General features: G+C 56.3%; 6 protein-coding genes across 6 annotated transcripts; 2 read left to right on the forward strand and 4 right to left on the reverse strand.

The window, feature by feature from the left end:
* Nucleotides 1–537: 537 nt before the first annotated feature.
* Nucleotides 538–4,875, reverse strand: P884DRAFT_196278 (P-loop containing nucleoside triphosphate hydrolase protein; the record flags this gene model as incomplete). Its single annotated transcript, XM_069437969.1, has 2 exons — nucleotides 538–815; nucleotides 939–4,875. 2 exons carry the CDS (start codon nucleotides 4,873–4,875, stop codon nucleotides 538–540), a joined length of 4,215 nt encoding a protein of 1,404 aa, XP_069299458.1.
* A 1,480-nt stretch (nucleotides 4,876–6,355) lies between these two features.
* Nucleotides 6,356–7,024, reverse strand: P884DRAFT_298389 (uncharacterized protein; the record flags this gene model as incomplete). The annotated part of the gene is made up of 1 exon (XM_069444602.1): nucleotides 6,356–7,024. The coding sequence occupies one exon, from the start codon at nucleotides 7,022–7,024 to the stop codon at nucleotides 6,356–6,358; it is 669 nt and encodes a 222-aa protein (XP_069299459.1).
* A 1,609-nt stretch (nucleotides 7,025–8,633) lies between these two features.
* On the reverse strand, nucleotides 8,634–10,005 carry P884DRAFT_195958 (ICE2-domain-containing protein; the record flags this gene model as incomplete). Its single annotated transcript, XM_069437944.1, has 2 exons — nucleotides 8,634–9,422; nucleotides 9,484–10,005. The coding sequence occupies 2 exons, from the start codon at nucleotides 10,003–10,005 to the stop codon at nucleotides 8,634–8,636; spliced, it is 1,311 nt and encodes a 436-aa protein (XP_069299460.1).
* Nucleotides 10,006–14,079: 4,074 nt separating this feature from the next.
* Nucleotides 14,080–14,838, forward strand: P884DRAFT_322155 (uncharacterized protein; the record flags this gene model as incomplete). The annotated part of the gene is made up of 3 exons (XM_069445420.1): nucleotides 14,080–14,205; nucleotides 14,260–14,307; nucleotides 14,373–14,838. 3 exons carry the CDS (start codon nucleotides 14,080–14,082, stop codon nucleotides 14,586–14,588), a joined length of 390 nt encoding a protein of 129 aa, XP_069299461.1. The 3' UTR covers nucleotides 14,589–14,838.
* Nucleotides 14,839–15,626: 788 nt separating this feature from the next.
* Nucleotides 15,627–16,239, reverse strand: P884DRAFT_276335 (CST complex subunit Ten1; the record flags this gene model as incomplete). The annotated part of the gene is made up of 2 exons (XM_069442946.1): nucleotides 15,627–15,963; nucleotides 16,151–16,239. 2 exons carry the CDS (start codon nucleotides 16,237–16,239, stop codon nucleotides 15,627–15,629), a joined length of 426 nt encoding a protein of 141 aa, XP_069299462.1.
* Nucleotides 16,240–16,904: 665 nt separating this feature from the next.
* Nucleotides 16,905–17,788, forward strand: P884DRAFT_276336 (Snf7-domain-containing protein; the record flags this gene model as incomplete). Its single annotated transcript, XM_069442947.1, has 4 exons — nucleotides 16,905–17,088; nucleotides 17,157–17,361; nucleotides 17,430–17,638; nucleotides 17,703–17,788. The coding sequence occupies 4 exons, from the start codon at nucleotides 16,905–16,907 to the stop codon at nucleotides 17,786–17,788; spliced, it is 684 nt and encodes a 227-aa protein (XP_069299463.1).
* Between the last annotated feature and the right edge of the window lie 3,266 nt (nucleotides 17,789–21,054).

Raw genomic sequence — 21,054 nt, forward strand, 5'->3', positions numbered from 1 at the left:
GCAACGTTGAACACGAGTCCTGAAATCTGTCTCTGTGCCTCTCTTTGGAGATGTATCCGTGGTAGTGACCTGAATGGTTTCTAGACGGACTATGTACATACATACACACGTATATTTTGTTAGCTCCTGACGTCCTGCTTGTCTTATTCAACTCGCCACACCTGTTTAGTGGCTGCCGCTGGAAATTCGGGTTTTCTAGAGTCAAACATACCCAACATTTTGCCAACGTCATGAAACGCCATTCGTCAACAGCGACCCGTGATATAGCGATATGACAACACACGCACCAAAACCTTTATGTGTTTTCGGCCGTCCCAATAAAACCACAACAGAGAAGGCCACAAGCAATGCCCAGCCTCCGTTTGGCCAGTGGTCGGCCTACCATTGTAGTCGACCTCCTCGAATTCCTTGGTCCAACCTTTCCACTACGGCCACGCGCCGATCCAACACAAAGTTAGGATTTAAACCCCCCCCCCCCAAAAAAAAAAAAAAATCTATAATTTTTGACTTCTTTTGTTCTCTCCCTCGCAAACGAGATCAAGCGTCCAACCCGTCCAGCTCGACAAGCTTCGTGACGAGCCGGATAATCTCGGCCGCGGACCCACGGCCTCCCTCGGAAGAGGAGGTAAGGCCGGCGTTCGGATTTTCGATGCGGCGCTCGATCAGCCGGTCGATGACCCCCCGCAGGCGGGAGACGAGCACGCCGATGCGGGCCCAGCCGCGCAGGCGCAGCCAGCCGTCGACGAGCAGGCCGCGGCCTTGGGTGTCGAGCGTGATGGGGCCCGTGAAGAGGAGGAGGGTGTAGGCGTTGAACGCTGTTGAAGTGGGCAGTCAGTAACACGATGCTAAGTGTGAGTCGTGCATGTGATTGGAAAGCAGAGTTACTTTTTTTTTGGGGGGGCGGAGGGGGAGAGGGGGGAGAGGGGGGAGGGACTCACGCGTCAGATCCCGCACAAACACCTTGCTGGTCGCCATCATGTTGAAATAGGACACAAAGGCGGCGTTGCCCGAGAAGCTCTGGCTGTCAAACAGGGTGCTGGACGGGTGGATGAAGACGCGGCCGTGGTCCTGGGAGAAGTACTTGATCGTCTTGGCCTCGGGATCAAGCTCGACCGCGCCCGAGACCGAAGTCGCAAACTTCTTGTCGGGGAACTGGATGCGGCAGAGCTGCGGGGCGAAGGCGGACGCCGTGACGGCGCGGAGGAGAGGGGTCGATGGCGGTGTCGACGGCGGGGAGGACGGCGGGCGGATTCCCATCTCGGCAAGGGAGGCGTAGTACTGCGAGCGGGTCGAGGCAATGTCGGACAGGGTCGGGAACGAGAGGAAGTTCTCGTCGCACCACTGCCGGACCCGGCGCTGCGGGACGGAACGGTCGGCCATCATGCTGTCCCATTCCTGGTATGCGCGCAGGTCGGTGAGGAGGTCGCCGTCGCCCCGGGCGAAGCGCATCTTGGCCTGTTTCGCTTCGTCGCGCTTCTCCGCCGGCGAGAGGAACGGGCTCTTGGTGCTCAGGATGGCGGCGATTGTGACGCACTCGTCGAGGCACCCGAAGATGGCGCCGTAGATCATCAGTTTCCCGCAGCGCAGGTCGGCGGGGATCATGGCGAGCTGCTGGCCGAGGGCCGTCAGCTCGTCCCCGTCCAGAGCGCCCATCCGTCGGAGCATGGCGATGGCGCTCTCGACAGCCGTCGCCTCCGGCGGGGTTGGGGCCCGCGAGAGGAAGTGGCCGATGTCGCGGATGCCCATGGCGCGGACGGCGAGACAGAGCTGCTCAAGCGGGACCCGCCGGATCTCCGGCTCCGGGCGCTCCGCCATCTGGAACTCGAGGTTGCGCGTGAAGAGCTTGTAGCACTTGCCGGCTCGAACACGGCCGGCACGGCCGCGGCGTTGCTTGCAGGCGGCGCGAGACGCCCAGGTCTCCTCGAGCTTGCGCATGTTGTTCGCCGGGTCGAATGAGGTCTCCTTGACCCTGCCGCTGTCGACGACGGCGACAATGTCGTCGATGGTGATGGATGTCTCTGCCACGTTAGTGGCAACCACTACCTTTCTCTTGCCCGGCGGAGGGGGGGCAAAGACCTTCCTCTGCTCCCTGGTCTCCAAGGAGGCATGGAGCGGTAGGACGTGAAGCGACGGCGTCGATCGCAGAGCGTTACAGGCGCGGTTGATCTCGGCCACGCCAGGCAGGAAGATCAAGATGCCGCCGGGCTCTTGTCTCGACGACAGATCGCCGTCGATGCTCTTCACCGTCTCCACAATCAGATCGTAGTTGATGCGAGTTCCGAGTTTCAGGATAGTCTTGTCGACCGGGTCTGCCTGATCTCCGGCCAGCGTGCCGGCTCCGTCATCCTGGTAGTCGTATCGGTTGCTGACGGTGAAACCCGTCATGCGGATGACATCGTCGAGGTAGTAGTCCTGAACCGGATACGTGCGGCCGGAGATCTCGACCATGCCGACCGTGATGTCCTGCCTATCGGCGACGAAGTAATCCCGGAAGGAAGCGGCGTCCAATGTGGCACTCATGAGGATGAGCTTGAGGTCCCGACGCTTGTAGAGGACGTCGCGGACGATGGTCAGCAGGAAGTCGGTGTCGAGACTGCGCTCGTGGACCTCGTCTACCACGATGTGACTGACATCGGCGAGCGAGGACACGACATCCTCGACGCGGCCACCGGACGTCTGGAGACGCCTGAGCAACACACCCGTCGTCACAAAGGTGATCTTGGTGTTGGGGCCGGTCTTGCTCTCGCCGCGGATGCTGTAGCCGACTTCCTGCCCGACCTGCGTGCACCGCTCCTCGGCGACGCGGTCGGCGAGACCGAGCGCAGAGATGCGGCGTGGCTGGGTCACGATAATGTTGGCTCCGTTGCCGAGGCCCCTGTTGTACAGGTCGTCGAGGATGAACTGGACGGACTGGGTCGACTTGCCGGAGCCCGTCTCTCCCGAAATGATGGTGACCTGGTTTTCCAAGACGGTCCGGATGACATCAGCCCTGACCTGCCACGCCGGCAGACGCTCGCGCTGGGCCACCATCCTCTTGAAGGCCGGGGCTTCCGTCCTGGCCAACCATTCCTGCCTGCTCTGAGGATTTGGTGTCCAGTCGACTGGCTTCGGATACCGCGGCCGCCTCCGCGACGGCCTCGCGGCAGACATCGGCTCTTCGGAGGCGCCGGACGACACCGCGGAGACATCTCTGAGAGCTCCCGGCCGCTCAATGATCTCGCTGATATTTTCCTGCACCCAGGTGACGAGATAGTAAATCTTTGCCTCCTCGCCCTGCAACGACTCGGTCGCATACCCGAGGGCCTTCTTGATGATGCTCAGCTTGATATAGGCCGGTAGCGGGGCGACGACGGATAGGACAACCTGAGTCGGATACTGGGGTGTTTTGCGGAACTGCAGGTACGTCTCGACGTCGGTGTTGGCTCCGTTGACGACGGATTCGAGCCGGATCTGGCAGACGTCGGGGGAAAGGCGGGTGTACTTGTCCCCGAAACTGGCTTCGAGGGTTGCCATCTCCTCGTCCCAGCTCTCATCGGGCGACCTCCACGAATCGACTTGTTCGCCCTGCGGTGCATCCTTCCCCGTGCCGCTTGACAGGAGCATCTGTTGCAGGGCCTCGGCAGCCCGGCCTTCGTCGCCGCCGCTGGCGTCCAGGACCTTGCGGCAGAGGTCGATCGAGTATCCGGACTCGGAAAGGCGCTTGACGACGCCCTCCTTCCGCAGGTCGGTGGCCGCCACCGTCACGCCGGCAGTGTACTTCTCCGGAAGCGCCCACCGCGGCAGGTCGTCTTCCGGGATGTGCACGAGCAGCCACTCGAGCGCCTCCTCGCGGTCCTTGCACTCCTCGACGGCCTCCTCGACGTGGCTCTGCCGGAACCCGAGCTCCTTGAACTCCCGCACGATCGCCTCTTTCTGCTCCGGCGGCATGACCACGCCGTGGGGGTTCCATACCGTCTCCCTCCTCAACAGGTCCTCCAGCTGCGCCCTCGTCTTGTTCCCCATCTCGATATTGGGCACCGTCGCCCAGCCCCTCGTGAGACTATGCGCCCCTCCTCCCCCTCCTCCCCCTCCTTCTCCTCCTCCTGCTGCCCCTCCACCGCCCCTAAAGGCGAGCGACACCCCCGGCTGGCCATTCCCCTCGGCGGCCGCCTTGTCCCGCGCCGCCTGCGCCTGAGCCCTCTTCTTCTCGGCCGCGGCCTTAGCCTCCTCGCGCTCGCGGGCGGCCTGGAAAGGGTCGGCCTCGTACATCCAGGCGCGGCCCTCCTTGATGTCCTGCTTCTTGAGGGCCTCGAAGTCCTTCCAGAGGGCCTTGTAGTCGGGGGGTAGGGAGATGTGCAGGTTCTTCATGCTGCAGACGCGGTAGAGAGCGTAGGTGGCGGCGAAGTGCTTGGCCTCGAGAGCGGTCGGCTTGTAGGCCATGTGCACGTGGCTCGGGGGCAGCTTGAAAGGGGGCAGGCGGGTGATCTCGTTGGTCTTGGGGTTCCTGGCGGAGAGGCTGACGAGGACCGAATAGCCTTCCTTGGTCTTGATGGTGCTATATTCCGGGCGTTCCCACTTCTGCTTCTGGCAGTGCTCGGACAGGAGGTTGACGGGCAACTTACCGGTCCAGGAGGCACCGCCGATGAGCTGCCGGGCAGTTGGCCGCGGGGTCCCGTCTGGGTTCTCGGAATTGTTGTTGTTGAAAGTGGCGCCGCCCTGCTTGTTGGAGGAACCGCCTCGTCCCCCCTTCTTGGAATCCTTGTCTGAGTTGGTGAAGACGATGAAGTCGCCCTCGGAGGACCCCTTGTTCTTGGCATCTTTTTTGTTGGATTTTGACGAAGCTGATGAAGGAGCAGGCGCCGAGGCGCTGCTGGAGTTCTTGCCCTTTTTTGCCATTTCGCTGTTCGGGTGCGTGGCGGCAGCGAAGAACTGTTTTGTATACCGGATTTCGATTTCTTGTGTATGAAAGTGCAATGGTGAGAGGGAGTGAACGAGGTTAGAAAATTCACTCGATGGCAACCGGGCCTAGGGCAGAAATGGCTGATGCGCAGTTCTCCATGGTAGCCTGGGGCTTTCAAAGTATGGTAACGGCGTCTCGCGAGCCTTCTCAGCAAAGACTGTTGCGTGGTCGTGAAAAGTACTCCAGCAATACCCCAAGGATATATACAGATTATATATATGTTGCAGTCCTTGGCAAGTGATGAGAAAAAGCTCCGAATCGTGGTTAGTGAACGGGCGCAGGCCTTGGCACTGGGCCACAGCGTTGTTTAGCATCAAGGCAACGTAGCGAGCGATTGGGCAACGAACGTTCCTCTGTGGTGATGTCAAGGGTTAGGGTTGATCGTGCACCTTACGGAGTAGTTCCGCAGCTTGCAAGTCTGTGATGGAGGCATCCCAACCAATTTTTTGATCAAGTGCTACGTGGAGCGCAAACACCGTTAGCTATCGTGGAATGTCCGTCGAGCAACAAAGTCACCAAGTTTAAGAGCGCGTGCTATATCGGATTCACGCTTTAGACTGGGATCTGGAACAACCTCAACAACATCCAAACCTGGGCCGCTTCCCATTCTCATCATCTTTTTTTTCTGTGCCCTTTCGGTTTGAATCGTTGTCATCCTCTTAAGAAACAAGATATCGTACATCGATCGCTATGGCACATCAGAAGGTGCACAACATGAGCGTCGGCTTGACGACCCCATCTCGCCAGCGATAGTGCGAATGTCGAGCGTTGCTCCAGCATGGTAATAGCCCTTGGGGTATCAGCTGGGAGAAAGTCTTGTGCTTTGCTGCGCTGTCTGTGTAGGTTCTTCGGCAGCTATGCGCCATTTTTCGGTGGCATTCCCAGCAGATTTCCCCCAGAGTTCCTCGGTGCTTTTCTCGTACCGAGAGCCTCCCAGATGGTCAATTCACGTCAAGTAACGTATAAAACGTCATCTGTGACCAAGCCGCTACTTCTCAATAACACCATCGCGCCGAAACTCCTCTGAATTTTCCGTTCCAAGGTCTACCAGCTCCTAGCGTCTGGTAACGATGAGCCCAACTCGGCGAGATCATCGAGAAAATTAGCAATGCGGCAGTGAACGCAAGTCTCCATACTGGGGCAGTCCCCGTTGCCTCGTCTTCCCAATCCCAAATGTCTCAAGCCCATTGTTTCCGCTGGTTTGCGGTAGGTTACCGCGCCTTCCTTGCCCGCCTAGGGCAACGTTGTTAGGGCAAGCCTCAGTGCTTCCAAGTTCCTCGCCTCTCAACCGGGCTTGAAGGCTGGAGGGCTCCTGTGGACCCATCATTCGACAGCATAAGAAAAGAAGAACCACGCGTCAAGGTTCTGACCTTGTCCTCCATCCAACCAGCAGCCCAACATCCAAAGCTCTCCATTCTACTCTTCATCTTCCTCCTGCTCCTCTGAGTAAGCATCGCCGTCTTCGTCCTCCTCCTCCTCCTCCTCCTCCTTCTGTCCCTCCTCCGCATCCTCGTTCTCCTCTTCTTCTTCATCCTCCTCCTCGTTAACGGAGCCCTCCGCGTCAGCAGAAGAAGACCCTACTGACATCCTCCCGGGCCCATTTTTCTTCGCTCCGGAAGCAGCAGCAGCCTCTGCCTTCATCGCCGCCGCCGCCGCCGTCTGCTTCTGCTTCTTGCCGGACCCCTTGGGCCGTCCCCGTCCCCTCTTGACCTGCCCCGCCGGCGTAGCAGGGCCCGCCGCCGCCTCCTTCTCCAGTTGCCGCGCGCTTACCGCGGCCTCCAGCAGCTTCTCCTCCTTCTTGGCCGCAGCGACGGCGGCGGCGGAGGAGGAGGAGCTCCCATCCTTGCGCGGCCGGCCCCTGCCTCGGCGCGGCGTGGCGTCGGCTGGCGATGTCTTCTGGACGCCCGCCGGCGCGGTCAGCGCGGAGCTCTTCTTGGCCGATTTGGTGCCGCTGCCCTTGGGCCGGCCGCGCGGGCGACCCGTCGGAGCAGGCTTCGGTTTGCGCTGCGACGGCGAGAGAGGGGGGCGGCCGCGCTTGCGTTTTGGCGCCGCCTCGGTCGAGGGCGGGGGCGGGGTTGACGCCATGTTCTTCTGTTTCTTTATCCTTTTTTCTTTTTCTCTTTGCTGTATTTCTCTATTATCGATGCGGTCCCCGATCTGCTATGAGAGCTTCTGGTGTGGCTTGATTTCTCTGTTCTGCGAGGTGGTGTCGAGGTTGAGTTGCGGATCGCGCTGGCTGTGCGTGGTGACGTCGCGATGGAGCGCGTTGGGGACGCGTTTGACACCACTCTCTTTGCGGAACGGAGTCAGGAATGCGGGAGCGTTTTGTCTTTCAATTCTTGCCGTTCCTGTGACTTCTCTGCAATAATACGTACTTCGGCCGTCTGCAGAATAGGAGAGCGATCGATTATCGACGGTTGCAGCTATTGGGTAAAAAGGTCGAAGGTGGGAAAAAGAAAAAGAAAAAGAAAAAAGGAAAATCAGTCTGTGGTCGGACGAGCTTACTACTACTACACTGGGAGTGGCTGCCAGGTTGAGCACGGGCGATCAATTTTAACTTGGCCAACTATGATCAATTTTCAACCTGTCCGTTTTCGGTTACCTCCATTTATTTCTTTTTATATTAACTATGCTTGGTTTGTCTTGCGCTTGCCTTGGGTCTTTATTCCCCATGTTGGTCCCGCGGGGAAGATGGCTTTGCAGTGACGTTTTTTTCCCCTGATCAGCCGTGCGCTGGAGATCTGCGGAGCCCTTAAACCCGGCGCCTCGCATTGGCTGTGTCGACACAGCACGACGGAGATCTGTCAAGCAAATGCAACGCAGCGGATGCAGAGAAGGACGGGTAACTAGTTCTTCGTATGTCACCGCAGCTCGGCTCATTCATTCATTGGTGCCTCATCACAGGGCCTGCAGCCGCACCAGGTTGCAATACGGTAAGGGCAGTAGATAACGAGTCGATTATTCAGCGACGCTCCAGAGCCGTCACCAGATCTCACCGGTCGCCGCCCATCATTGCTTACGAGAACTCGGTGCTCAGAAGCAAAACTTTCACCAGCGCGCGCCCCAAGATTTGCAAAGAACAAAACACCGCCTTGAACCCTGCCTCGCGACTCCCATAGTACTGTCCAATAACGCCATTCGCTGCGTGCATTGCCGGTGCCATGTGCCATTACTTCTAATGTGGTATCTTCAGTCTTCCTCCTGTCCCGGGAGTCCATTCTCGCTCCTCCTTTGCTACGACTCTGAAATTTGAGGATGCTGCCAATGACAAAAGAAAAGTGCAAGCGCAAAAGAAAACGAAGGGGGGAGAAAAGAGGTGACAAGGCCGCAGCATCACTGACCAAAGCGGTCAGCGCAGGCCCGTCAAGTTCCGGTCTTTGTGACACTGGTAGCCTGGTGATGGGTCGTCCCTCCACAAGATCCTTCACACCCATCTCTCCCTACTATTACAGTCATCCCAAATAATGGCCGTCTTGGATGAGTGCAGGCTCAGCTTTGGGTATCGATGCGCCTCCTTCGAATTCCCTGCTTGCCTCCGCCCCAAATCTTCTGACTGACCCCTTTCACCTTGGGGCCCACGCCAGGGTCTCGGTTGCCCCAGCACATAACCTGATCGGCGCCCAACGCAGCTCCTGGTGCGGCGATCCACCCGCAGTATATTGAGACTTAAGGAGCAGCCGAGGCCGTGCTTCTCCTAGTCGGCCTTCCAGTGGCCCCCCCCGTCGCCGTCACCGCCGAGATAAAGTTCGACGGCATACAGTCCCATCGTAGCGGCAAGGTTCACCCATCGCCATGTGCTACCGCCGACCTCTCCCGCCCGCAGCGTCCACCCAGCATCGTCGCCGCTGGAAACACTGAAGTGCTGCAACAGCAGGCTGGTGTAGACAGCGATAAGCATGGAGGGTGAGAACCAACTAAGAAAGCCGATCAGGCGGTTCGCACTGTCCGTGTCCTCTAGCGTCGGCTCTTCCATGATGGCCGTGGCGCCCAGCTCTCTGACCGCCGGGATAATGCGGGTGGCGCAGTAGAACACGATAATGCGGTATGTCAGGGAGATGATGACGCTGGGCGTGATGGTCTGAAACGCCGCGTAGAGAAATTGGAAGGAAGAGCTCACGGCCGTCGGGAGGCTGCTCAGAATGTGCACCAGCGTCGAATAGGAAGCCATGATGATTGGAGGTAGCGGCGGGAACTCGGGCTGTGCGGCCGCTGCTTGCTCTGCTGCCGCGGCAGCCTCCGGGGATGGTTGGTAGTCGGTGAAGATCTGATAGACGCAGAGGACGGCGTAGGCGAACAGCAGGGATGACTCAATGGGATTGCCGCGTCCGCTGGCGATGCCGAATGCGGCCAGGAAAGCGGCGGATGTCATGGCGACTCCGATGAGGGTCGCGTCGAGGTTACTGACCTGCGGGAATGAAATGACGCGCCACAGGAAGTATGCGGCGCTCGAAATGATCGAACCCGAGAGAACCAGGAGGATGATCTGCCAGATCATCGGTCAGCGATGGCCGAGATTCTCCACGAGGTCGGGCAGCGGTACTCACCACCCACGTGTCACTCCTCCCGCGATTGACGAGCCACCTCGTAATCTGGCCGGCGGCCTGGATGACCAGCAAGCTGCAAAAGCCCTCGAGCAGCTGAAAGACGGGGCTCGAGTAGCTCAACGTATTGTCCCAAGCGCCCAGTGCCACCGTCTCGACGAACCCGTCCTGACCAAAGAACCACTCCTTCCAGGTTTTATGGTGCGTCGACGTGATGTGCGAGAAGGTGCGCGAAACCCAGCCAGTGCTTCCAGCATCGACCGAGAAGCGGTTGAGCGACCAGATCAGCAGCGTCGGAATGACGACCCATTGTGACAGCCCAACCAGATTCCTGAAGAACCACCGTACCCGCGACTTCTCTGGCGTTAGAAGCTTTGTGAGGCTGTAGAAGAAGTAGAAGAGGAAAAGCGAGAGCGAGTAGGCCAACCCAGCATCACGGCCCCCGACGTCGAAGGCGATGGGTATCGAGAGGACGATGCTGAGCAGGAAGATGGCGCTCGAGCAGGCGTTGATAAACCACCCCATGGTAGCGGTGGCCGTTCGGGGATGCCCGGCCGCGGGCTCCTACAAGAAGGGATGTGGTTTCGGCGACGCCCAGCTAAGACAGGCCGCGGGGTGCTCGTGATAAGCGTCTGGGCACTGTGCATCCACTGTCGAAGCGGTGGGGTACGGCGCCCGGGATTGCGGCTGAAGCTGGGAGGTCAGGCACAGGTCAGATCAAGTGGTTTGGCACGAAGATGACGGGGCGGCGAGCTTATCGCGAGCGGTCGGAGGTTTTCGTTGGTTTGTCGGCAGACGGCGAGAGCGATGGTGCGATGCGATGCGATGCGGTCCGTCTGCTTAGGCGCCTGTCGGAAGAGTCGATTCGTCAGCGATCTGAGATATCGGTCTGTGGCCCATTTGGCTCGCGCTGTTTCGCATCAACGGCGGGAAGCCCGAGGTCCAGCAGGTTGCGGTGGCCCGGCGTCGAGATTGCCACCCAGAACTCGCCAGGTTGTCGTTCTGAATTAGATCTCTTCTCTGGGATTTCTTTGCAGTTTTTTCGATTTTTTCCTTGCCCCTGCCCACCGTGTCCAAAAAGAAGCGTGCCTGGCCCGAAATTTAGAAGTGCCAGTGTCCCACTGTTATCTGCACGTGTCCAGTAGCGGCTGCAGCTTAGCTCGACCCCGGCAACTCTTGCATCATTCGATCAGAGAGTTGCATCTTCTATCTCCGGAGGATGAGTTCCGCTCATGACCGCGCAATACGAGAATAGGGCTCTCGCCTCCGTGCACCGCTCTTGCGAGTTGGACGAGGGATAATGCTGTTGGCTTGCGCCATGCGGCGGGTTCAGTTTGGGAATGATTGACGAAAAGGGCGCGAATAACGTTATGCGACTACACAGTACAAGCAGCTAAGTCATCACTTGTAAGAGCCAGCTCCCTGTCATCTCACCGCTTCAGTTAGTGCACGCACCCGAGTCTTGGCATCCCTCCAGTGGCATGTGACAGCCAGTCATCTGCCTAGCGCTAACGCCCGATCATGACAGGAAACAAGCATAGCTGCAAACAAAATCTCAAGCCTTGCCTTCTCAGGAACACATTTTTCCCTTGAGCATGCCCATCAGCCACTTTGTAAACTAACGCAACTTGGCCGGACAGTACGGTGGGTCTGCTCAGGTCGAGGTGGGTGGTTTTTCATAACATTTCTGATATCTTGAGCCTTCCTGCCCTCCCCCCTCACTCCCCACCAGCCGCTTATGGGAAAAATAAAAAAAAGAACTAATTACACTAAGGTACTAATGCTAAAAATATAAAAATTCATGTACGTACAAGCAGCTGTACAAGGCCATGAATTCTTTTGAAAGGATACGAATGCTATCAAGCTAATGCTAATAACGGCAAACCTTGCCGCATTCGTCAATTGTCAGAATACCTGCTTAAGTGCAATTGCTGGAAGCTGGAAGCAGCAATTGCGGCGTCGCTCTTGCAGTTTCACACCAATCCACTTCCACTGTGCATCAATACGTGGCTACCAACCCGAACTCTCTCTAAAAGGAGCTGAATTGCTTAATTACTGTACATATCAGCCTCGGGAGGCAGCAAGTAGGCTAATGGAAGTTTGATATAAAAACAAATAAGGTATCTCACAATTGAGGACAGTCGCTAGTGGGATCTACTAATTGTCTTGAAACTCGAAGTAATCGCGACTGCCATTTCTATGTTTAGATGTCAGAGTTACCACAGAAGATCAAACACGAGTAACATTTTCCAATATTACTCGGAGAGTGTCAGGCTTTCTTGTGTCTCTCCTACACCTCATGATTCCTCTCAGGCTCTGCTCTGTCTCTCTACTAATCGGACAATTTGTTTGGGTTGCTAGCTCCTTCAGATGGGTGTGGTCTTGGTTTCTCTGTATTATCTTGTTTTTCTCAGCAAAGCCACATTTATATAATTGTGGTTCGTTGTAAGGGAATGAAATGCCAGTCATTAACTCAAGATCTCTTACCATGTCCCAGGCTGTGAGCGTCACGAACATCTTCTCACGTGTCATTCAGGCCCTAATTTGATTCTATGTAGCATTTTAGAGTAAAGCGAACCTAGGTACCTGGGACAGGTTCAACCAGGTTGATGGAGGTCTGGTTATAGTATTCAAAAACAGTTCAAAAGATCGATGTCTTCTTCCTACGTTTGCCGGCCCTGTGGCTCTGTATAAGAGGGTGGGTACAAAGAATCCACCGTTTGCAGGCTCCATAGGGCTTATCTTATCTACCCTTACATGAAGGACGCATCCACAGACACGTACTGCATCAGCCGTCTTTTCGCCTAATAATATCCCGTACGTTCGTCTCCCTTTCCCGTTTACTAGCGATTGTTCCCCACCATCTATACAAAATGAAAATGCCCGTTCAGGATGCTTGCAAGAGTAGCCACGGACTGAGACTATCACGCATATCATATTTCAAGCGCGCAAGCGGTCGTCAAGGGCGACGGACCCCACATCACGAGCAAGCCTGGACCAGCCACTTCAACTGCCGCCGAGACAGCCCTATAAACAGGGATAGCGCTACATGTCGGGGCTCCCCCGGTTCGTTGATTGTCTCGCCTCATCCTGTGGTTAGTGCCGTCGTCAAGCCAAACGGTGATTAAGCACTGGTTAGCCCGGACACTTCTGAAGGAGCCCTGTCCGCCTCGCTAAGGGGCACCGAGAAAGAAAGTGGAAGCAGAAGGGATGGAGGGCTCTCCTGAGGTTTTAGATACGTAGCTTCACGCGAGTCTCGTTTCGTGGTTTCGCGGGGCCTTTCCTCATCCTGCTGTGGAGACTACTCTAGTCAAGAAATGAAGGGCGTGTGCCTTGTTTCTGCCGTCCAAGGTGCAGATTTCGATCGGCCATATGCATCCTAGATATCATCGATGTACCTCAGATAGACCCCAGCATGTGAGGCTCACCATAGAGGCGAGTATAAGCGCCTCTACTAGGTACCCAGTTCTATGACACATTAAATCATTTTCGTTTCCGGCCGTGGAGTCAAAGCAGACAGAAGACGGCTTTGTCCCCCCATACCAGGCCAGCCGTTACGCGGCCGATCATCAACCTGGTTGGGTCCAGCATGCCGGAAAGCGGTATAAGTAGACCAGGACCGGCAGGGCGAACCAGCGCTGAATCCACCTACACTAGTGTAAGTTGGAGAACGGACAAGCGCCTAAGAAGCTTCGCAAGGCTGTAGAAGCAAGTCACTCTCCACCAGCGTGGGAGATTATCGGCAAACTAGCTAGCTAACAAAAAAGCAGTTTGAGACAAGGACATGGGCGAATATGAGTAGACGTGGACTAGCACGGATAGGGAGTCAGAGCCTGATTTTTGTATAGTTTGCGCTACATTGAGTGATGGAACAAGATGCTCAGGCAGGGCAGCTTAAAAAACGTTTAACGTTGGTGAAGTGGCAACGCAACCCCATGACGAGCCATCATAATGGGCGTTCGCCACCTCCAGTTGCGGAGAAACAGGAAGATGCCCAGTCAAGGGCAAGCCAAGTTTTTAAATAACCCCGGCCTGTTGCTCGCCAAGGAAGCCGATAGGGCTGCATCCAATCCATGGTCTGCTCAACCACACATGAAATCCAGATGCGTGATGATGAAGGAGGGCTGTGACCAATGAGTGCTATCCCATGAACAAACTCAGGTCATTGTCTCGCTCCAGTGCGCATGCGTCCCACAAGGAGGGAGGGGGCGGAATGGGGAAAGGGACGAGGCGAAAAAAAAAAAAAAGTGAGGCGGACACATGTGGTTGGGCCAGCCAGCCACTCAGGAGACCTGGTCCTGCCCGTCCTGGACACCATTCCTCTCCCATCCGCGGCTTTTGCAGCAAAAGAAAATGCGAGTGGCTGCGATAGCTTGAGCGGTGTGGCTAGTGCTGCTACCAAAAAGGGTATGTGGTATAGCTGAGCTTTACTCAGCAGCCTTCTCGCCCGTAAACACACGCCTTGACTGGACGGTCTTCAACCGTAATGTGCTTGGTAGAGACCATAAATAAGGGGGCACCCCTCTTCTCAAAGTCGAGAGCATCGGGCACTTAGTCCAGCTGTCGTCTTCCTGTCATACCTCAAGATACTCCTTCACCATGTCTTCTTCTTCCTCCATGAACAAATACTGGATTCCGCACTTGGATATCCACAAAAAAGTCATCACCCGGGAACTGCAGTACTACCTCGGGCCAGAAGCGACGGTGAGATCCTTCACTCGCAATGTGCGTCAACCTTCTGTACGGCTGATCGATACGACCGAGGGCTGACGACACCAGGGGGAAGACGGATTTTTGATCACCACACCAGGACCTTGCCTGACAGATGTGAGCCGCCAAAAGCCTGCCACCGGCCATGACTCTTGACACCAGGAGATTGACACCCACGCCAGGAACAAATAGACGACATTTGTGTCAAGTCTAGAGAGATGTGGGAGAAACAGGCAGCAGCAAGGTCGTCCGGAACGGCGAACAAAGTTCTCAAGCGACCGCTCCATCAGCCCGTGGTTGTGTCAAAAGCGGGATCGAGTGACTCGACAAAACGAAGGAGAGATAGCCGACGGAGCAACGAGACCAGGAGCCGACGGGACAATAGACGCCAAACTTGATTCCATGAAGCCCTTAGAGAAGCCCAACCGAGCACGTGGAATTGCTGGCACCTAATGATGGGTGCAAGAACCACCCCCGGGAGGGGGGGAAATAGAGCGGGGATAATTCGAAGACGGTTTCTCAGATTCTCGGGGACTCGGGGCAGTGTTTTCGTTTCACCATTCGACAAAGTGGTTGGATGTCGAGGGGAGCCCAGGTACGCGGGAGGATGAACGGCGTACAAACGTTTTCATCTTGGCTGCGACGGATGCAACTTGAGAATCGGGCCGTGGCAGAGCGGCCAGGGGTTAAGGTTTGGACCAGCAATATTGTGCCATCTGGCATGCCGTGACTGCAATGGACATTAACAGTTTCCGTATGTTTGGCGGAGAACTGCATGTGTATTTCGGACCCTGCAGCCGAGCTGACAACTAGTCAGCTTCGGACCGGATGCAGGGGGCTCAATTGGGCTTTCGTCCACGTTCGCATGTACCTAGCGGAAGGACAAACCCGTCGATGGTATGATTAAGGCTGGCGCTGGAAAATGCCGGCTTCCCAGGTTGCGTTGAATGCGTTGTTTTGGACAAACTGCACTTTTGATCGAATATTTGTGTCCGTCGGAATACCATCCGCAGTAGTGATAAGTCTTCCTCATCCGACCGATTCCAAGAGGCTTCATCAAACACCGGGGGCATTAGCCGGGGCCGCTTTCGCCACCGAGGAGGAGGGTAACGCACTCGAATCTGGATCCTCGCCAACAGACGAGTCACGGACCAAATGAGCATCGAGTGTAGAAGCGGCAAACTTGCGCTCGTGTGTTCGTGGTCTGATAAGGTATCCTGTGCGGCGCCAGCTGATTTCGCGCTGCTGGCGGTCTTGTACAGCATGAGCTGCACGAGCGCTGCTTCAACGACAGGGGGGCAGCTATCCAAAGGAAATTGAGAGAAGAAGCGGCTCCTGCGTTGCAGCGTCCGAAGCTCTTTTGCTGTTGGTGGTATGAGGGAGCATGTTTCGTGATGTTGTATCCGGCAGCGGTACGCCAAGCAAGAACATATCGCTCAGGAAGGCGTACGGTAACGCGTAGAACCCGTCTGCGTGAGAGTCTTGAGAGATGCCTCATACCTCCGTATATCAAAGGGCCCAGCTGACCAAAGAAGGACGGCTTGGGCATGGACAATCTGGGTTCCTGGGGCTGACTCGTTGCCTAGGTCGGCTAGTGGAGCGATGTCAGTGATGTAGCCGATAACGTTCACCCACTCGCCCACACGAGTCTGTTCCGGACCCAAGCTCTCGAGGACCAGATTGACATCCACCAGAGCGTGAACTGAACGAGCTTCTTCTGGCAAGCGGTGCTCTAAAGCCAGGACGCCAGATGCGGGTATGTAGGATGTCACACTAGGTAAGTCTGCACAGTCAGAGCAATCCTAGAAAGCCCGAGCAGATGAATCACGACGGTGGGAGTGAAAACAACACTGCTGGACGTATCTGCCTGATTCTTCAATAACTGCCACAAAATCCCGCAAATCTACTTTATCGCTCGATTTCTCGCTCGATTTCTCGCTCGAAGGAGAGAACCACTCACCATCCCAGGAATCTCACTTTATCCCCCACCTGCTTTTCCGGTAAGTGTGAAAGCAAGCAAAGCTGTGAGGGCCGTGGACCAAATGACATGGCGATGTGGGGATTTTGAATATGGGAAAAAGCAATGGAAGTTTACATTGTTCTACGTTGGTCGAGCAGTTGCCTTCTGTATGTGAGGACGATGAAGGGAAGAACGAGTGGATCTTGGGGTGCCCGAGTGGGCTCCGCGAGTAACTAACCTCAGGCCTGTGTTGACTGATATCCGTATCTATCTGTATTTGGTAGTCGCTTATCCGGCTGATCACATGATCGTGTTCGGATAAACCTCGGCGAGGACCAGGCCTGTTCGCGAACCGCCCGCAATCTGCCCGTCGACCCAGCAGCAGCGGCGTTGTTGGCAGCGCCTTGCATCATACCCCTCCGATAGGCAGCCTGATTTGACGTCCACGCGACTTGCGCGTCCTTTTGTCAGCTCCAGAATTGACTCTCCTTTTTGATACCGTGTCTGCCAGACTCGTCTGGGTTGTTGGCGTGTTCATCCTTTTTTTTTATAACCGTTTGACAGGCAAGGAAGTTGCCGGAAGCCGAATCTCGACCCCGCCAAAACTGGTGAGGCTGTCATCGGCCCAGCTGGTCAGCTGCCCCGACCCGCCACTACATCAATCTCGTCGCCTCCCTTCGCATACAGACCTCGACTTTCGACCTCGCCGATATTGCTTACTGCTTTGCCGGTTCTCACCTCGATCGAACCCACCATGTCAGGTATCTGGGGCTGGTTCGGCGGTGGCGCCGCGCAGAAGCGGAAAGATACGCCTAAGAATGTCATTCTCGACCTCCGGACGCAGCTTGAGATGCTGCAGAAGCGTGAGGCCCATCTCACGCGCCAAATAGAAGAGCAAGAGCAGATTGCGAGAAAAAATGTCAATACGAACAAGACAGGTATGGCTATCGTACTGGCGCGCTCATGGTTCCGATCCGGTCGGGATGCTGACCATACTTCTCGACAGCTGCGAAGGCGGCGCTGCGGCGCAAGAAGATCCACGAGCACAATCTAGAACAGACACTCAACCACATTGGGACGATCGAACAGCAGGTGAATGCGATCGAATCGGCGAATATCAACCAGGAAACATTCTTGGCCATGCAGCGGGCTACCGAGGCCATGAAGAGCATACACGGCAAACTGACGCCGACTAAGGTCGACGAGACGATGTATGTGACGTGCTTCCGTCCTGCGACCCGGGGATACACAACGGTTCGGGTGCTGACCGCGCTTGTAGGGATCAACTGCAAGAGTACAACAGGCTCAACGAAGAGATTGCCGATGCAATGAGCAATATTGCCGTTGGCCCGCAAGTCGACGACACCGAGCTGGACGAGGAGCTGGAGGCACTCCAGCAGCAGGATCTCGAGGACAAGATGCTCGAGACGGGCACCGTCCCTGTCGACTCCATCCAGCAACGCCTGCCGACGGTGGCGAATGGAGAGAGTGAGTTGACCTCGTGGTTGAGCCACCGGAGCGTCATAAACGGACCGTGCTAACGTCGCTTCAGTCAAGGGCAAAGCACCCGCAGCCGCCACCGCCGAGGACGACGAGGAAGCAGAGCTCAGGAGGTTGCAGGCCGAGATGGCTATGTGAGCATGGGATGTGGCATGCGAGGTTGTCGTCTCTCAGCCGGTCGCCTAGGACTAATACATCCCGATGCCGACTCGACGGTGGCCCCTCCTTTTACGTCATAGGTCGCCCATGGTTTTGGGAGAGAAGGGGGATGGGCATATAGGGGAGGATAGCCGGGCTCTGGCGGACGGAGTGCGCACCGTTTTCCGTATCGATACCGACACAACTTCTGGAGTTTTGCCGACTTTAGCGGAGGGTGGCGTTTAGGTTTCAGGATTTTAATGTAGTTATGGGGAGGTCGCACAGAGGAACATGTCAGACGCAGGTTGGTTTAACGCAGCACGAGTTTTGTTACTTTTCCTGTCCCAGCCTTGTCTCAGCTGCAGGCGTGAGATGAGGCTTGTTGGCGCTCGGTATCTTCTTCAATTGTGGAAGGACTGAAGGAATGCCGAGAACGACAGGAGAACAACAGCCGTGACGCGGTGTTCCGGTGATGCCTGGTGGCTGGAGCCGAGCTCTGGAACAAACAGCCCTGGCCAAAGAGGGTTATCGTCGTTTTGCGCGGTGCAAAGGACGGATTACACTCCTCCGGACTCCGAACACAACTTGGTTCACTAGCCAGGTCGCTCGGCAACCTCGTCGGTGGAGGGGTTCTTACACCGCCTTTTAATGATTGGATCTCCGAGCGCATCCGGCCTCATGATCAACAATGCTCGAACCATGGTGGAGACGACGTAGTTACTGGGTGCGGTTGAGCCTCGGGGCGCATCATCCTTCGCCCTCCAGCCTCGTCAGGTGTCTGGTCATCCTCACTTTCGACTCGTAACGCCTGCCACTGGTTTGAGCATTGGGAACGTCGATTTCCCTGAAGGAGCTCCTCCAATTTTTAACCGCCTGCATCTTGCAGATTTCAACGGCAATTACCTCGATGCAGAAACAGATAGCTAACTACACATGGACGGTGTGCCGTATTCCGTTCTACTGTTGACGATGATTAGCTACAGACTATGCACCTTGAGTCATTGGACACTCGAGGCTGCCGGGATCCCTCGGTGAGATAGGGAGTGGGCACGTCGACATGGGTCTCTTGCCGAAGCCCATCCCGCATGACGACTCTGTACACTATTGTATGTATGCGGAGTGCGTCGTGGTATGTGCTGTGGACGGAGAATGGCTGCTGCTCAAGCGCAGAACTCCTACTTTTTGATAGTAACTCGATTAATTACATAGCCAGGACCATGCTGCCATGTCTGGAAGCCCCTTGGTTTCGGTCACGCACATCAGCGGACAAGTCCATCCGTCGTCTGACGATCCGAAAACTTTCACCAAAACACGACCCGCGCCATTATGTGCAGATTTTGCGGTTACATTTCGTCCGTGGGATCTTGGCGAACCTGGTCGAGTCAACGTTGCTCGCCCAACTGTTAGTGTAGGACATGGGATGGACCCCTGTCTAGCGTCCTTCTGGGGCGGTCAAGGACCCTGGAAGAAGTCCTTGCGCTAACAGATCGGCCGTGAACCTGCGTTTTGAATACCGTCAACTTACACTCTGATTCTTTCTTTCTTCAGCTCGATTCCGACTGGCCAAGTCGGGGAGTAACTCAGCGAGTTGAAACCTGCCGCATTGATCTCGCAGAACTGTCCGAAAAAAAATCTCGAGGATTGCTCTGTGTTGGCTTGCACTCCGGACGATGCCCCACGTTCCGTCCCGACATCGCTAGCGGGCCCCACTGAGCCAAGGTACCCTCGCGGTTAGTGGGCGAGCGACAGGGATCCCCACAAGCGACAAGCCAGCAGACAACCACGTAGCACGCCAGCAACACAACATCGTAGCTCTGTTGCACCACCACCAACGCCATGGCCGGACTCGCTGTCGACGGGACAGGATGGGTTGTGACCACAGCAAACTCGCGCGGTTGTCAGAGTGACAGGAAGGGAATATATACGCAGTACCCTTCCGGCCGCACACCACCACACCATCATCTTTCACCAGCCTGATGTGTCTTTTTCGATTTCCTGCTCCAGCTTGGGTGTGCAAGGGACGCATGCTGTCCAGCTTCCCGAACGGGATGCCCGACACCAGGGGACCTTTACCTCATCCAAGACTTGAGGCGTTCCGGGGCGTCCCGTGATGGCTCAATGGCGGCCCAAAGTTGCGCCAATTCCCAAAATCCTGTTCCAACCAATAATTGAGCGCGAGACTCAAACAATATCTTTGATATTCCGACCCGGAGACATCAGTTGACTGACCGGCGAGATGAGATAGCCACAGAGAGATAGCCCCAAGAGGCTTGAATCGGTTCGGTCAATGCCGGGCGCGGGCTGCTTCTCGGCCTCTCTCCCGTGCTGTTCAAAGCATCGTTTTTTTTTTTTCCAATGGCCTGGTGTCGTGCTCGTCACGAGCCATTGTGAATTTGTGATTGCCCATGCTGGTTTCCGGATTTGTCTCGATCGATTGGGCAGTAGCCTCGCCTTGCGTCGTCGTGATCGGTTTTTATCCAAGTGATTGATGGGTTCGGCATCCAACCCCCGTTGCAGACGTGGCGCTACTGCAGCTCTGTGGGCCAATTCGGTCGTCCTGGATGCAGTTGGGCCAGTCGATTTGCGAGGTCTTTGCGACCCCGCGCCCATAGAGCCTGTCCCGTTGCGTGGGGTCGACGAGTTTCCTCGCCCGGATGGGTGTTGATTGCCGCGGCGAACTGCCCGAGTGTCGCAGTGTGGTGTTCAACCACGCAGTCGAGCAGTTCTTGCCAAGAACCCAATCGCCCTTTCCTCCACCTGCCCCTCGCCTCGCTTTCAAGGTCATCCCCTCCCCGGCCCTGACCGTCTCCCCTCCTCCCGATCTACACTAAGAAGTCCGCAATGGTTTTTTTTGCATTTCCACATGCCACCCCACGGGAGCTTTGGTAGCTTGCTTACTAGTGACTACTTACTCCCAGCTGCTCTCACCCGCACAAAACCCCGCCCCTCTCCCCAACACCAAGCTCCTCCCATCATCGCCGTTTGTTTACTTTGGAACTTATTCACGGATCCTTAAGATCGCAGCGGCCAACCACAGACCGCGACACCACAACCACCAATTGAGCCATTTGTCGCCGGCTGCAGAGCGTCAGCCGTGCATTGTATGTACATTTGAGCATCCCGTCCAACGACTTGCACCCAACCTGTGGCCGAAAGCCATTCGCGACCCAACGCCCCACCAAATCTGCTTTTTTGTTTCGCGGGAAGCCCATCTGCAGCCTCCCGGAGCAGGCAGAAACCAGACTGCCTCCCCTCCCCATACTATC

Source organism: Thermothelomyces heterothallicus (assembly GCF_042370625.1).
Source record: "Thermothelomyces heterothallicus CBS 202.75 unplaced genomic scaffold P884_scaffold_6, whole genome shotgun sequence".
Taxonomy (NCBI): domain Eukaryota; kingdom Fungi; phylum Ascomycota; class Sordariomycetes; order Sordariales; family Chaetomiaceae; genus Thermothelomyces; species Thermothelomyces heterothallicus.